Source organism: Apus apus, chromosome 17 (genome assembly GCF_020740795.1).
Source record: "Apus apus isolate bApuApu2 chromosome 17, bApuApu2.pri.cur, whole genome shotgun sequence".
Taxonomy (NCBI): Eukaryota; Metazoa; Chordata; class Aves; order Apodiformes; family Apodidae; genus Apus; species Apus apus.
In genome coordinates, this window is record NC_067298.1 from 5,645,902 (window position 1) to 5,661,859 (window position 15,958).

The following is a 15,958-nucleotide window of genomic DNA, read 5'->3' on the forward strand; positions in this document are numbered from 1 at the left end:
AGGGAAACATACACATATAATTATGTCAGTAAGAAATTAATTAACAATAAACTTCCTTACCATTGCAGCTCAATCTGTGCCTCAGCATATGTGTTGTGTTGTAACACTGATCTGCTTTGCAATTAAGATGCTTTCTACAAGTTCCTGCTTCACAAACCCTGCTGTAGGGCCTCTTGCACATCAATACAGAGAAAAAGCTGGCTTATGGGAAACACCAGCAGCCAGTGCAGTCATTTCATAGCCTCAGCTGTGCACTGAGATACACCAGTCTCTAGCAAGCATCAGTCTTTGCCCATGTTAATTAATTCAAAACAGAAAATAACAGTCCCAACACTGCATAGCTTGAAGGCAGTTGCTTGCATCTGTTCAGCTGCTCTGGGTTGGAACAGGCTATGAAAAAGCAGCAGTGTGGAAAGGTTGTCTCATGGTTTGTTTAGCCACTGCATGAATTGCTTCGAGGAGGAGTATTTGGGTACTGAATGACGGGTCCGGAGGGGTGAGGTTATGTCCATCAACAAACACTGTGGTGGCAGTGAGAAAGCAGCTGTCTGAGGTCATGGATGTCTTTTGGGAGAGTCCTCTCCTGAAGACAGGGCCAGGAGCACTGAGCGAGCTCAAGGGAAGGAAAACAGTGCTGTCTGGCTTGGTCATTCTCCTCCTCTTAGGCTCTAGTTGTGCAACTCTGTTTTATCCATGATGACAACAATCGTGTGATACATTTCTTTAGCCTGTCAAAACACAAATCAGTATCAGTCATACTCTGACCCAGAAATGTCTGCTTCTCATACCTAAGTGTTCCCACAGATCACTTCCATAATTAAATATCAGGAACATGCTGGGACAAAGCTGCACTGAAGGGCCTGGGAAATGTAGTGGCCCCCTCCACTGCTGGGACAGAAGAGAGCACCAGTACGGTCTCTTAGCAGAGGCTCAGGTGGGCAGTGGAGGGCAATTTCTGAATGGCCAGGAGGAAGCTGTAGGTCCAAACTGATCTCACCTCTGACAGCTCAAGCCACATAGCCTTGGGGCTGGCAGCTGAGCCATAGTCCAGTTCTATGCCAGGCAGCCCACCCTCAGAGGTGGGCCGCAGTGTCCGCATCTTCTGCAGCTCCTTCAGAGGAATGATGCGCGAGACAGCCTGTGTGGGGAGAAAAGCCACAAAACACCCTGGGGCAGTCCTGAGAAACAAAACCATCTGAAGATTCATCTCAAGAGCCTACTGAAAAGTGAGACAAGGACTGAGGCACAGGGCAGTGTGTACAGAAAACAGGGCACACTCCTGCTGACAGCATGTCCTCAGAGTCCTGCAGGATTGGGACGAACAGGAACATGACTTATGCTTGGTTTTACTGTGGCCCATGCTTGTCAGCCTGAGCACTGGACTTGCAGAAGAGCACATGGCTGTACTAACTTCTGCCAGTCTCATCACTTGCTTTGGGCCGGGGCTGTTAGAGTGGCTGTGATACAGGTAAACACAGTCTCTTCCTTCACAAGTTCTTCTAAAAGTCAAAGTTAAGATCTGACAGACATCAGGTCTCTGGACTTGAGGGAGGAATTGTCTGGCATACCTGGGTAGTGCCATGCACCACAATGATCTCCTCTTTATTCACACCAAAGTAACAGGGCACAGGAATTGTGTCATCACTGACTCTCTCTACCAAGTAAGTGTTGTAGCCAAAGAAAGGCAATTTCATCACATGCTCTGTAAGAAGCAAAAGGTGCCTTTCAGTCAGCAGCTCCCAACAGCAATTTACCATACCAACCTAAAGTGCAAAGAAGTCAAAAGCTGCAAGTGTTCCCAAACTTTTACACATTTAACAGTAGGACTGACAACTTCTTCCTCTGCCCCAGGCTGCTGATACTCAATTCTCAGCAGCCTGAATGGATGCCTCATTCTTTTCTGACCAGAAAACAGAGACATGCAGCCAGAAAACTAATTGAAACACAAGTTCTACAGCACTCTGAAAATCTACTGCAGGCTTCTGCAAAAGAGGTGGAACTTCTACCATAATCACCATGCTTGGGAACAAGTTCTAATCTGCAGGGGGAGGCTGTCAGGGAGTTGTATGTCATGGCCCACTTCAAGCATCCATGCCAACCTTGTGGACTGTCCCTAAAGTGCATTCAGAGCACCTTCCATCATGCTCAGGATAGACAACTCAAGCAGACCTGGATGTCTACTCACCCATAAACTGTATTTTTGCATCCACTGGCTGGAGGGGCTGCCTGGTTCTCAGCAGCATGCTAACGTGGTTCTGCAGAGCCTGGGGACTGATGGAGGACTGCAGGGTCTTTGGCGTGTACTCCTTCAGCTCCTCCCTGTGCCAACAAGCAGACACTAATTCATCTCCTGCCCAGCTAAAATCAAAACCAGGGGGGATTAAGAGGAAGGAGGAGATGCAGGAACAATTTTCAATTGCATGGCTGGGGGAAAAGGTGGAGGGAGGGGGGACAATGAGCACAACAGCTTGGATCTGAATTGGGGTAACATGGAAGGAAACATGAGTGACGTTTTCCACAGAGAAGGCAGCTGTGCACCACTGACTAGTTCACTGAGAGAAATACCTCCTTTTTGGAGAAAACTGGAGCTCTCTGAGCAAGGACTGTACCATGACAGTAAAGCCACAGGCTGTTCTTTCAGAGGCAGCCGCAACTGAAAGCCACCTCACTTTAATCCTGTCTTGCTCCTGTGTGTCCAGAGCACTACATGGAGTGGAGTGCCCCATGCCCAGCAGGGGCAGAGCATAACCCCTGCTGCTGTAAGGGTATCTGATGGAGGCAATACCTTCACTCTGAGTCAAAGTGCATAAGGATACAGGAAGGGAGGAGGGTGAAAATACAGCTCGGGACTGCATGACAGAAGCTTTTCAGTATCCAGGGACATTTTCATTCCCATTAGGCATTTTACCATAGATTTCAGATGCCCAGGGTTGAAAACTCTGACACTTGTGAGAAAGAGCAAGGGAGCATTTGTCCTCACTATAAGTTCATGCACTTCCTTCTTGGCATTACAAACACATGGCAGTCAAAATAAATGCCCATGACCCTCAGCTCAGGAGGAATCACAAAAGGAAATGTGGATCAGAGACGGTCAGCATTAAGAATGTGAACATGAGAGAAACTTTCTTGATTACAGGCAGGAGTTAGTCACTAAGTGCCAGTAATTAATAGCTTATGTTCTCCAGAACTGTCCATTCTTAATTATCCAGAGAGTACTTTCAGGCACCCACCCCTAACCCCTGTGGTGCCAACACCCATTAGAGGCACATACCTGCTGAGAGCAGAGCTCTTCTGGTTTGTTTTGGCCCAGTGCTGGAGCACTGCCAGAAAGCTCACCTGTGCCTCCATTTCTTTATTATGGCTTAACAGTATCCTGCCATTCAGGTAATCCCACAGCATCTGAGACACAGCACAACAAAAAGGCTTTTGTTAAACCCACCAGAAGGTACAGGCAGGTCTGGACAGTGCCAGGCTGCAAAGATCCACATCCTGCCTCGCTGATGAACACATCCAGCTCAGTCTGATAACAAAAAAAATAAAGGTTTTCTGGGCTCAGGAAGAGCACATAGAACTGCACAAACCATGTCTGGAGCAGTACAGCTCATAGGCTAGGGCTACAGGCACACTGCCTTCTCCGCATCCATAGCTTCAGTTACTAGTCATTCCCAGAAAAAGGATATAAAGCTGATCAGCCAAAGCCCCCCCACTTCTTTAGCCCCCTTGGGACATTCCCATTGGCCTGTGCACTAACTCAGCCCCTGCTAGGGAGGTTCCTGGTGGACACACTGGCCTTGTTGCTTACCTGTCCATAATGGACATTGAGATAAACTTTGTTCTCGAAGTGCAGAGGTGTCCTCCAGATCAGCCTGCGTAAAGTCACAGTGACCACCCTGTCCTCCAGCAGATAATCATGAAGATACTCCTCCGATCTTATTGGCCTCGCCGTTCTACCTACATGTTTAGGCAGAGAGAGGATCACCACTCTTGCTGCTGAGACAGTAGGCTGAGCTCCATGGCTTAGGACAGGAGCCTTCCTGCACACATCTATTCCACTCTGCCCTTAACAACTCCAAGCATCAGCCATTCCAAAGGGACACTGACCCACACAGACACACCTCTTGGGAACAGGCAGCACAGCCCCTGAGAAGGCACAATCCCTAATAAAGAAGGAAACTGCTGAAGGAGAACCTCCCTAGAGCCAGCAAGGGTGGGGGAATTCTTCAAAACAGTAGCCATGGTACTCCCTGTTGGAGAAACTGCTGTACAGAAGAATCGAGATGCTAGTCTCTACTTGCCAGGATTATTGCTGTCACTCCTGATGGCAAAAAGAACAAATTCCTTTATCTCTTCCTGTTCATTTGCCCCCATGTGCTCACAGATCTCCTGCAAGAGTTCCTTGGCCACCTGAGGCAAGAAAAGAAGCAAATAAATACTAAGGCAAGCCCAGAGCAGCTTCAGAGTTGTTAAGACATATTGGGCCTATTGGAGGGCAACAGTATGGCTCTGGTCACTGTGCAAGCTGGGTGAGACATCCCAGAATTGTGCAGGCCCTGCAGAGATACATGGCTACAGCCATTCCTGGGAAGTGAGTGAGAAACTGTCCCAGCACTATGGGAAGCTCAGCCAAAGCCCAAGGTTTTGACAGTTAAGGGAGCTCCCTGGTGTGGCTCAGAGTCCAGATCAATGAAGAAATTCAAGGCAGAAAACTCACAGTGAATGTCTTGATTCTGCTGACGTACTCCATGCCCCCAGGGATCAGTATCACCAGCCGGCGGGCACTTTGCCCCTTCTGCCAAGAACAGGCTTTAGGCAGCAAAACATGCAGGATCCCATCAGCCCCACAACTGTTTCTCCCTCTTCTTCCAGGTCTCTGCCTTCCACTGCTTGCCCACAGTACCTGCTTCTTCCCTGCCCACATCCCCTCCCTGCTCCATGGCACTGCACTTCCCAGTCCTCTTATAGACACAGGCTTCGTTTCCTCTCTTGAAACACTGACCACCCCTGTAACACTGTACATGGCACCTCCTGGCAAGACTCTGCCCTCTCCCACTTCCCAGCATCCCCAGTTCTCTGCCCCTCAGTACCAGAAATGCCTCTAACTCCACAGGGAAAGGAAGGTGGCGACGGCCCCCATACATGACATTTTTCCGCAGGTTGCTCTGGCAGATCTTGGCTATTTCTGCAGGAAAAGGAAAAAGAAAAAGCTTCATGTGCTGAGCAAAACAAAGGACTAAGCAGCATCGTCTGTGATGTTGGGTCAACCTGCCTGTGTTGAATTTAACCCAGGGCCACTGCTAGGAGGACTTGACCTCATCTCCCACTCTTTCAGGACACATCCAAATCATGAGGGTCCAGCCCCAGACAGCATCCAGGGCAGAAGTACACAAGAATCATGAGATGGGAGAACTAGAATCCTCTTCTCTGGCAGGATTCCAGCCCCAGCACCTCACAGTTGGTGACTCTGGAATATCACAGCCTGCTGTTAAACTGGGCCTAAGCCACAGGGCTAAGCTAAACCCCAGACACAATTAGATCTTGCCTGGGTGAAGATGCAATGGGAAATGACCTCTGCAAACAGAAAGACTCAACATCAAAGCAGAATCTTGCCTGCAGACTCAGCTCAGTACCCCAAAATATTTCTCCTGCCTAACAGGATAAGGGAGATTTTCCTACTGGACCGTGTCCCCTCCCAGGATCCTGTCTTCTTTCCTTGACTGCTGGGCCAGAGTAACAAGGGGGCAGACTTTTATCTTATAGAACACAGAAACTCTTATACCGTGATGGGTGCTAGATGGGTCACTGCTGGCTAGCTGCAGAAACTTGGTGGCATAGGGCATCAGGGTGTTAGAAGGGAGGAAGTACCCACTTAGCAGGCTTAGGAGCAACCAACCACGCATCACGCTCTCCCTGTGGAACAGAAAGAACTGTGAGCACCTTGGAACAAGAGAATTCCTGCTCCAAGCAGCTCAAAGTGAGCCTCTGCCCTTCTGAACACATATAGCAGGTGGTAGAAAATGAGAATGTCCTTGGTCAGAGGTTTCTTATAATACTGAGGAAGGGATCAGTTCTGTTATTCTAACAGCAAACAAAGAACAGGAACAGTCAAAGCCACTCTGATGCCACTGCTGCCATATTGCAGGACAGGGTGGGGTCAAGCCAGTCTCTAACTCCTGTATCAGTTCCTCAGGGCTGTGATGAGGAAATCAGGGCTCTGAGCAGCACCACTACCAGGAATGTTTACCAAGTGCCCAGATTTATCAGCAGCCAGAGACACAAGGACAAGCAGTGAAGTGAAAACGCCCAACCCAGCAACTGGCTACATTTCCTCAGTGCTCAGCCCCAGCACCTGAGCAGCTGGGGATGAAGCAGTGAGGCAGATGGTTCCCTTTCTGCTTGCACAGGAGCTGATGGTGTTGGTACTCACTGCTTAGGATTGCAGGTGACCTGTTTGATGACCTGGCAGTAGACCTCATCATGCAAACTCTCCTTCTCCTTGCACAGCTGCATTCAAAAGGAGAAGACAGGATCAGAGAGGGTACAAGAGCATCAGAGAGGGGACAAGAGCATCAGAGAGGCCCCAGCTCATCTCTGTGCCTTTCCTCTCCCAGCTCCAGAGCTCTGGCAATTTGGCTTTGCAGCCCTTGGTCTCTAGTGCTAGCTAGGCCTGAAGAAGGAGAGGCAGGTGGTGCTCCCATCCAGACAGTGATTTCCAGGGAAACCATCTACATGCAACGCCTTTCCCCCCATGTTTTTGATCAGCCTCTCTGTTTCAGCTCCCTTTCTTGTGTAGGATGTTGCATTATGGCTCTTCCCTGCTCTGTCCCTTCCCAGCAAGATCTTGTCCCTTCATCTCCATTGCATCTTGCCCAGGGGAAGGTCACAAACCTGAAGGATTTCATAGATGCATTCAACCTCATTCTGATGCTTGAGTTTTGGTTGATCTCCCATGAGCCGCATCAGAGCTGCAAAGCAAAGGCCAGCATTTAGGTCTAAGCAGAGGTGCTCCTGCCATGGGTCAGGCAGTAGACTAGAAAATGTCCTGAAAGCTTTTCTGCTCCACAGGCTATTGCAAGGCTTGCATTGGCCATGAGAGTTGGAGAGACATCAGCCCAGACAGGGCATGTTCTTGGGCACTTTGCACTCAAGGCAAAGTGGATTTTGTTGGATGCTTTCAGCCTGGACACTGGTGGTTATTAACTGCAGAAATGCCTTAGGAGGGACCCTCCTCTGAGTTTCCCTTCCCCACTCTGAGCATCATGATGCCTATGAGTGGACATCTAGGCCGTCCCACTCACTCTGCACTTCAGCCTTTGCAGTGTTATGTCCTAGGGAGGTACTTACTCTTGAAGTTCGTTGTAGCAAGCTCACTCAGCTCCCTGTCAGAGAACTGGAGCAAAGACCCCTGGATCGGGACCTGCAGGGCCAGAACACAATGGTAAGCTGGGGAGTCAGATCACACAGAGCAAGAGACAAACTCCCAGTATCTTGCAGGCAGCACTGAAGAGTAGGGGACACCTACACTTCTCCAGAGACTGCAGGGATCTGCCCCCTGTGCTTTTGCCATGTGAGGACAAAGCTGGAGGCAATGCTGGAGCTGGGATTCTGGCTGTAGCCATGGGGAGAGACTGGGCTCACCTTGGTGTGCTGGACCAGGTGAGCTGCACTCTTCTTTTCAGCAGGTATCCCTTTCATTCCTTGCCTAGACAGAGGAGAGAGAACATGCAATCTAAGAAACATCCCTAGCAAGGGCCTGGTGTAGGTCAGGCTACACAGGTCCTGTGTATGCCTGTTTAGGAAGGGGCACAGCCTACTCACACAGACTGAGCCTCTCGGAAATAAGCTGTGGCAAAGTCCACCATGGTGTAACGATCACCAGCAGGGACTAACAAGGTGCTGTTGGGTTCTGATGTCAGGCTGGGAATAGAACTCTGCAAGGACAGGCACCAAACCCACCCTGAAAAGTCTGCTGAGGAACTGCTTTGTGTATTCTCACCTGCCAGACCTTGGAAGGCCCCATCTGTGTGTGGTGCCTCTCCCTCCCACTATGATAGTATTTGAGTGTCTCTGTCTGCAAGGATTAAGCAGTCATCTTCCCTCTTGCCTTGGAGGTCAGATGCTACCAGGGCCACGGACCCACCCCTGGCAGCTCCCACAGAACCTGGTCATGTCCCCTAGCAGTTCCCCAATGAAAACTGAATCTGTGAGCTCACCTCCCTGCTGGTATTCCTGATCTCTGAAGAAGCTTTTGTGCTCTTGCGCAGCCCTCCATGTCTGTTCATGCTGGTGCTGAGGTAATCAGGGGCTGCAGCCAACTGCACCAGGTTGGTGGGGAAAATACCACTGCGGCCACCAGTGGAGCCAAACTGCCAGCCTGCAGCAACAGGGGAGAAAGTCAGGAATCAGAGCAGCTACCATGAGAAATAAGCAGTGTGGCATCCTACTGGCAAAGGAGAGCATTGGACTGACCAGGCTTTCCTGCATCCTAAGATAATATTGCCTATAACTATGGCAGCTGGAACAAGGTAGATTATGGTCAGAGAATGGCAGAGCTGAAGGCTGACTATGCCAGCTTCTAAGAGCTTGCCTTCCTCTGGCTTACTCAACAGCAGCACGTAGAGCTTCAGGGCACCATGGGTCCAGCAGGCCCTTGAACCCAGTCCTCACCTCTCCTGCCAGTCTAAACAAATTCCCTCACCTGGCTCCACGCCTTGCATGGGCAGTAGCTCGATGAGGTCACCTTTGTTGAAGCTAAGGAGACTCTTGTCATCTGCAATGTAGCTGCGCAGAGCAACAACGTAGCTGGTATCCTAGGAAAAAATTGATGAGGAGGTCAAATTTCATTTCCAGGATGTGAGTGACTCAGCCCATGTTACCCCATGGACTCTCTCAGGTCCATATAGAAAAGCACCCTCATCACCTACTGCACTACAGCCACTCCCTCACCTGCCTCAGCTCCTGGATGAAGAGTTCCACCATGGCCTTGATGCTTGATGCCTTTGGAGAGTGCAGGAAGAGCTGCTCTGTCTTCAGAGAGAACTCCAGGGCATCGCTGCCCTTCAATTCCACTGAGAGCACATCTGCAAAGCTGAGAACACAGCCAGCATGTTCAGAGTCCTGCTAGAGCTAGGGATGCTGATCACGGGGATAGGAGCTCATTCAAAGGAAATGGAGACAGGCCTCAGCGCACTCCAGGGGGCCTTTCACCAACCCTATTACAACAGCACAATAGGCTGCTGATGTCTTTCACTGAACCACACAGAGGACCTCCCTTCTGAGCTAACTCACACCTGGCACGCACTCACTGTGAACAACACAAGGTAGGAAAGAAAGAGAAAGGCCGAACTCAATAGAAGGAGGGTCAGTGAGTCACAACTGGCCTAGGACAGACTGAGGGAGCACAGCACAACCAGGGAATTTTCAGCTGATCTATTTGGTCTGCCTCTTACACTCTGAAAGCATCCTGCAAGTGACAAATTATCATCCTGCAGCAACCAGTGTCCTTTTACCTGTAGCTGCGAAGAATCTTCAGGTGCTCAGGATTATAGCCAGTTGCTTTCACCACCTTCAGCAGCCTCATGCCCCGGTGAGAAACACCCAGGACCTGAACATCGCTTCCATCTTCACCCTGTAAGGGAAGTGCAGCAGGGATCATCAAAGGCTCCATCCCACCTGGACAAGATGCAGCAGGGGAAGAAGATGCTACCATATGTACCATTGAAGAGGCCCTAAGCTGAAAGAGGAGTCAAACTCAGGAAGCTACAGAACGCACAAAAGATTGAGTCATCTGTGGCCCGGCAGGGAGACAGAAAGAGATCCCAGGTGAACTTAAGCCACACAGCTAAAGCAAGCACAGGGTCTGGGGGGTAGATTAAGACTTACACGAACAGGGAAAAGACGGGAGAAATAGTTAGCCCAGTTATCCCGAGCAGCCAGTACAATCCTCTTCTTTATCCCATCTTCCTGAATGGACTGGACATCGTTGCCAACCCGGAACTGCACTAGCAGGGTTACAAAGCAGATACTTTCTCAGTAAGACAAAGATTGCCAAGTCTCCCTCTGCCTAGGGACTCATTGCCCCCAGACCTCCTCCATGATTACAACCCAGCAAATGACAGGCAGAGGGAAAAGGATACCACATCACTTGCACACACCAGTCTACTGCTTGTTTCTCTGCCCCTTTCCAGGAAGCTCCTGTCAAAGATGACAGTTGGATTTTGAGACAGGTAAAAATCCCATTATTGGGCCTCAGTTTCCTCTCCCCAAAATAAAAATATGAGAACTGGAGTTCTTCTGGCTCAGAGAAATTTCAGGACCATTTTCTGACCATTTGGAATAAACAAACATTCCTACACTGCATTACTCAGCACATACAAATGTGTTTTCTTGCTGCAATAAGAAAAATTTGTCCCCTGCCCTAAGTCCCGCCTGAAAGGTCTTGGAGTTTCTCATTTCAAACCAAAATCTGGGATGGGCACAGAGAGGAAGGGATGATGGGGATGTTAATTACTCAGTAGGTCTTTCATTTTGCGCTTCTCCTCTCTGGAGATCCGAAGGCAGGAATCAGAGAAGGTGTCACACATGATCTGCAGAGGAAACAGAGAGACTTCCATTGAAAATGCCACATCTGTGTGTGCTGGAGCATCTCAGGCTGTTAGACAGTATCAGAGAGGAGTGAGCAGGGGCTTGACTGGATGGACCTGGAGAAGAGACTAGGGATGCAGAAGAGAAGGCAACTTATACAAATAATTATGGAGTGTTTTGTCCCCAGACAGAGATACAACAGGCCTGGAGTCATAGACCAATACATACCTGTTCACACAGCAAGTTCAGACAATAAGGGTGACTGAAATTTTCTTTGGGGTAAAACACCTGCAAGAGGAGGATAAAAACAATAGTAATGTTACAGATGTTTACATATATTGCAGAAATAGCTCTCCAGGTGTGTTTTTTACTGCCAGAGATGAGTGAGTCTATCTCCAAGAACAGGCAGGGAAGAGACACTGAACAGCAACAGAAGGACCAGGAGCAAAGGACCAAAAGTAACGTGATGAGACCATAGGATGAACCCTGGTCAGTTCAGTGCACTCTCCAATACTTTATTTTAAACACACTTGTACTATTTTAACAGGAAAGCACCGAGTAACAGCAAGTTTACTGGAGATTTATTTGTAGATTTCTCAGTGCTTTACAGAGGAAGGAAAGGACAGGTAGGGAAACTGAGTAAGGCAGAGTAGGACCCAGATTCCTTCCTGATGAGATGATCCCCTGCCCCCAGCTCCTGGGTCATGTGACCTCATCCCAGAACTATCTTTGTGCTCTTAGATCACCCTGGGTGCAAAAAATTATTTTCACCAGATGTGGGACCGGTTCCCTGCCCCCATATCCACCTCCTAGCTAACAACCTGTACCTCTTTGCGCAGAAAGATTTTCCAGGAAGGGTTGACATAGGAAAAGCTGACACTGGTAGTGAGCTTGTAGAGCTGGGTCTTGATACCATCATCTTCTGCTACTGTTAGAGCAGAGACTGTGAGAGGAGAAAGAGCAGTGAAGCTTTGCTGACTACAGGGTCACCTTCCCACCTGCCAAAGACCTACCAAGAGAAAGGGGACAGTGCCATGTGCTTGCCTGAAGATTACTGTCAAGAGCCCTGTTGAAGGGCAGTAGTGATCAGCTAATATAAATGCAGGTACAAAGGTCATTGTGTGAGTACCAGCATTTCTGATAGCATTTATACTTGCTGCATCAGCTACAAAATTCAGTGTTCATAATAGAAACACTCCAGAGACAGACAGCACACAGCATGCCAGGGAAATTACTACTCCTGTGCTAAAGCTTGAGGACACATTTTTACTTTATGTCATTGTAAAAAGGCTGATAAAGGTTTCAAAAGGACACAAGTTCTCTCTTGAGCTTGCAGGCTTCAAGGTTCTGGTACAAGGCATCCAGTATTTGTACTAGATTTTCTCTCAGCAGAAGATCTATTAAAGGCAGGCTCAGTCTGAAGACAGCCATCAAAAGGCATTGCTTTGCAAAGCAGAAATATCTTAATTTAAGCACTCTCAACTTTCCAAACTTCAGAGTTCAAAGACAGTCAAGAAATGTACTAGATCCCATAGCTCAGCTGTTTCTATATTCCTATTCAAAAGCACATAGGGGTTTTTCAGGCTAATCAAGTTTCTTTGATTTACTTTCACAGGACTTCCTAAAGACCCATTTTTTAAAAGAGGGGAAGCAAAATGTGGACATTCTTTATAGTAGGGAGCCTGATGCAGGATGGAGTCCTGCAGAAATGTGCCTGACTGTTCTTCACATATTATAAAATGTGATGCTGGTGAGTTTTAAACAGTTTGAAAGACATTGGTGTATGTATCCAAAATAGCAGCAAACTATAAAATGAACTAATGTCTGTAGGCTCCCTCTGCAATTCAGAGGCAAAACCTGAGACTGAGTAACACTCCAAACTGCTACTGAGAAGCATTAGCTATGCCATTTTTCAGGGAGGCAGCATCCAAACACTCCTTATGTGGCAAGGGTCCCAAGTCTCCCAAGCTCTCACTCTCCCTCTGAGAAACATTCCTTCATTCCTTAAACTCTCTAAGGACCCTTCAGAGGCTCTAGAAGGTAAAACACGTGGCATCCCATTCCTCCCTGGTTTAAAGTCCATCCACGGAATTGCAGCTTTCATAAAGTCATTATGCTTCAGGTAGGTAATAAAATATATTGTGGATTGGACCTTGATAAATGTCCAGCCCAAAGGTCCTTTCTCTTTTTAGCTGCATTTTTCAGAGAAACCCAGCCCCTCCTTCATTTGTGCCTGACATCCTGCACTGTACTGGGAAGAAAGGGAAGAGTTAGAGCTGGGAAGTGCCATGCTGAGTTCTGGGCCAAACAAACTATGGTGACAGTCTCTGATTTCACCCAGTCCACTCAGTCTTTGGCCAGCTGGCTGATGACAGAATATGTGCTGTGGCTCTCCCAGACCACCAGGCTACCAAATTCCACTTGGGTGAATTCAATACTTACCCTTCCCTGTGGATTCCTGATAGCCTTGGTTCTCAGGCAGGGGAGATGAAGGGAATGGTGGGGGAGGAGGGGGAGGAGGAGCTGGGGAAGTCGGTGGAGTACTCTCCTGTTTGAAGATGGCCAGGAGAGGCAACTGCTTCTCCTTGATAGAGCTGGAAGCTGAGCCTGGTTTGGGCTTGGGAGGTGGAGGAGGAGTTCTCTTCTCTTGTGGCTGGGGGGGCAATGGCTGCAAGACAACAAAACCACTTGACTCAGTCACTCTACATTACTGTGCTCTGTCCTGACACTGCTGTTATGAATCATCCCTAGGGCAGCAGTCTGACCCTAGAAGCAAGATCTGTGCTGTCCAGGACCTTTAAATCAACACATGATCTACAAACAGATGAAGCAAACCCAGGTGCAGAGAACCAAGCATTTGAGATTGAAGCCTCCAGTTGGGAAGGGGAAAAAAGCCATTAATGGGCCAAATATGGGGAACACAAGTAGCTTTCTTCCAGATTAGCCTTAAAGATAAAATAATAGGACTTGCTGTTCCAGAGCTTTCTCTGGAAGCCAATCTAGGATGGGCAGCACCACTGCCTGAGCTCACAGCTATCTAGTAACCCAACAAGAATCACCAGGCTGCCACTGCACTACCAGGTAGCTCCAAACCTGTTGGAGACTATATACAGGCCCTCTCTGCTGAGCTCTTACACGACTGGAGAGCAAAGAACTCACTGATTTGGGAGATGGGAGGTTCATCATGCCCAGCTTGGCCAAAGCCTCATTTTTGGGGTCATTCTTCTTTATAAATGGCTTGGATGGTCTCCTGCAAGGAATGGGGAACACAGTTATAGGGGCTGCACAGGAGCAGTGGCCACAATGGAGCCATGTGGCAGTGCTGGGATACGGTCCCCACTCATCTCCTTCCTGCCCACCTGGGAGGATCCCAGTCTCACCTGACAGGCTCGATGGGCTGGGGCTCAGGGCCAGGCCGGCTCTGGTACATTTTGATGATGTTGCGGATCTCCCGGCTGGGCGCAGGGCGCGACTCAGGCCCCGAAGGCCTCACCACAGGTGGCTCCTTCTTTGCTTTTGGGGTCTGTTTTTCTGGCTTTGGCTCAGGAGGTGGCAAAGGGGGAGCAGGAGCTATTTGGGATGACAGCTTTAATCAACAGACCAGCAAGGACACAGGAGACATCCCTTTATCTCATATCATATCTCTTTCAGCACTAGGCTGACTGCTAATCCACTGTCTTGCTTTGGGGATCCCACTTCCCAAAGCTCAGGCCTTTCTCTCTCCTTTCTACTGCCAAGATGCAAACTCCTAGAAGAGCCAGATCCTTTCCTCCTCTGGCTGTATCCTGGCCTGATGCTCCTGGAGAGTTCCTGCTTGCCAGCCTGCCTGGCTCTTCACTGCACATCATCTTACCTGCATCTGTTTTAGGGCTGGGCTTTTCTTCTTTCTTCTTCTCCCTCTCCTCTTCTTTCCGCTTCTGCCTCTCTTCTTCTTGCTCCTCCTCCTGCTTTGGCTGAGGTTTTGCTGGAGGTGTCCAAGTTTTGGTAGAAGGCCTGACTTTCTTCACTCGGATGTGTTGCTCCCCTGCATAGAAAGAGGAACCTGAAATAGTTAAATCCATAGCCAAAAACCTAGCCCTCATGGGATGGTTCCCACCCTTGCATCAGTAAGCAGAAGCCTGTGCTTTGTAGAGGCTAAGGAGAGTGTGGCAGTCACAAGCCCAAAGATTTCTAAAAAAGGTGACAACAAAGCACCCCACAACCTGAATTGTAGCCAGCTGAGCAGGCACCCAAAACTGCTGCTACAACACAGCACCTGCAGGAATTAGCTGGTTTCCAGACAGGGAAACAAGAATCCCAGAACATCTTGTTATGGCTAGGAGGCTGCAGAACAAGGTGTTATGGTGACTGAAATTCCTGAAGTGGTAGATGCTTACCCATCTTCTGAAAATATTGTTTCTTCTCCTGGAAAGTTTCTGGAAGGTGGTCATTTTCTTCACTGCTGGACAACTGGTCATCTGTATAGTAATAAACCTGTAAGCAGTTCATCATGTGGTTAGTTAGCACTGCCCTTAAATTCAGAGGTGATCATTCCTTGCCAAGTTCTGATCTAGAGCTTCTCTTCATCTGGGAACGTCCCTTGGGTCTCTGACCCAAGCAATCATCAAACAAGTCCAGAGAAGGAGGAAGCCCAAGACAGCTTGCTAGAAGATAAAGAATTCAGAGTGATGGATTTTCCTATGGTAAAATTCAGATCAGCTGGGAATTAATTGGTGTACACTCCATCTAAGCCTCCAGAACTAATGCCACCAAGGATTGATTCTGTGTCTTAAAGATTCAGCAAGCAGAGTGTGAAAGGCCTCAGTATCATGGTTAAGCACAGCTGTCTGCTCTCCTCTCTGCCAAACCACTGCCACACTGGAAGGGAGGCAGAGCAAATGCAAATACTGAAATTCAAACCAAATTCACCACCACCATTTGTTTCTCATACCAGTTCTTCTGCCTTAGCTGGTGGTTCTGGAGCTTTTGGTGGTAGTGCAGCATTCCGGCTGCTGGGAAGATTCTTGGGTTTTGGGGAAGTGGCTGGGACTGGAGCAGAGGCTTGGGCTTGTGGTGGACTTGAGACTCTTGGCCTTGAGTTCTCAAGAGACTGTTGCCACTGCTGCTGTTGCTGCTGCTGTTGCTGGGAAATGCTCATGGCTTGAAGGGTCATCTGCTGGGCCTGGAGGAAGGAATTGCAATGGCCATGAGCTCTAGGCTACACAAAACCACCAGCCATCAGGCAGGTTGTATAATTTTTCACTGGTAATCACAGAACATCCACACAGTCCACTGCAAATATCCCAGTGTTATGGACAAGGCTTACCCAGGGAATCTGCTCCCACCTGGCCAAGTAGGCAGAGCTCCTAACAAGACCCCAAAGACTCAGCTACTCAGG

At 48.8% G+C, this 15,958-nt stretch overlaps 1 protein-coding gene across 1 annotated transcript in view; it reads right to left on the reverse strand.

The window, feature by feature from the left end:
* Positions 1 to 315: 315 nt before the first annotated feature.
* MYO15B (myosin XVB) overlaps positions 316 to 15,958 on the reverse strand; it is a 41,940-nt gene continuing 26,297 nt past the window's right edge. Inside the window, exons 36-64 of the mRNA XM_051635228.1 lie at positions 15,512 to 15,742; positions 14,958 to 15,054; positions 14,435 to 14,605; positions 13,962 to 14,151; positions 13,741 to 13,831; positions 13,024 to 13,249; positions 11,409 to 11,524; positions 10,810 to 10,869; positions 10,508 to 10,583; positions 9,880 to 9,998; positions 9,507 to 9,625; positions 8,944 to 9,085; positions 8,696 to 8,807; positions 8,211 to 8,371; positions 7,816 to 7,928; positions 7,636 to 7,699; positions 7,342 to 7,414; positions 6,886 to 6,962; positions 6,425 to 6,501; positions 5,777 to 5,907; positions 5,085 to 5,179; positions 4,712 to 4,789; positions 4,292 to 4,404; positions 3,803 to 3,947; positions 3,272 to 3,399; positions 2,186 to 2,319; positions 1,569 to 1,702; positions 998 to 1,138; positions 316 to 728 (exon numbers count right to left, since the gene is read on the reverse strand). Of these exons, the coding sequence (XP_051491188.1) occupies positions 669 to 728; positions 998 to 1,138; positions 1,569 to 1,702; positions 2,186 to 2,319; positions 3,272 to 3,399; positions 3,803 to 3,947; positions 4,292 to 4,404; positions 4,712 to 4,789; positions 5,085 to 5,179; positions 5,777 to 5,907; positions 6,425 to 6,501; positions 6,886 to 6,962; positions 7,342 to 7,414; positions 7,636 to 7,699; positions 7,816 to 7,928; positions 8,211 to 8,371; positions 8,696 to 8,807; positions 8,944 to 9,085; positions 9,507 to 9,625; positions 9,880 to 9,998; positions 10,508 to 10,583; positions 10,810 to 10,869; positions 11,409 to 11,524; positions 13,024 to 13,249; positions 13,741 to 13,831; positions 13,962 to 14,151; positions 14,435 to 14,605; positions 14,958 to 15,054; positions 15,512 to 15,742 (3,474 nt within the window). The 3' untranslated portion in view covers positions 316 to 668. The remainder of the gene's footprint in view (positions 729 to 997; positions 1,139 to 1,568; positions 1,703 to 2,185; positions 2,320 to 3,271; positions 3,400 to 3,802; positions 3,948 to 4,291; positions 4,405 to 4,711; positions 4,790 to 5,084; positions 5,180 to 5,776; positions 5,908 to 6,424; positions 6,502 to 6,885; positions 6,963 to 7,341; positions 7,415 to 7,635; positions 7,700 to 7,815; positions 7,929 to 8,210; positions 8,372 to 8,695; positions 8,808 to 8,943; positions 9,086 to 9,506; positions 9,626 to 9,879; positions 9,999 to 10,507; positions 10,584 to 10,809; positions 10,870 to 11,408; positions 11,525 to 13,023; positions 13,250 to 13,740; positions 13,832 to 13,961; positions 14,152 to 14,434; positions 14,606 to 14,957; positions 15,055 to 15,511; positions 15,743 to 15,958) is intronic.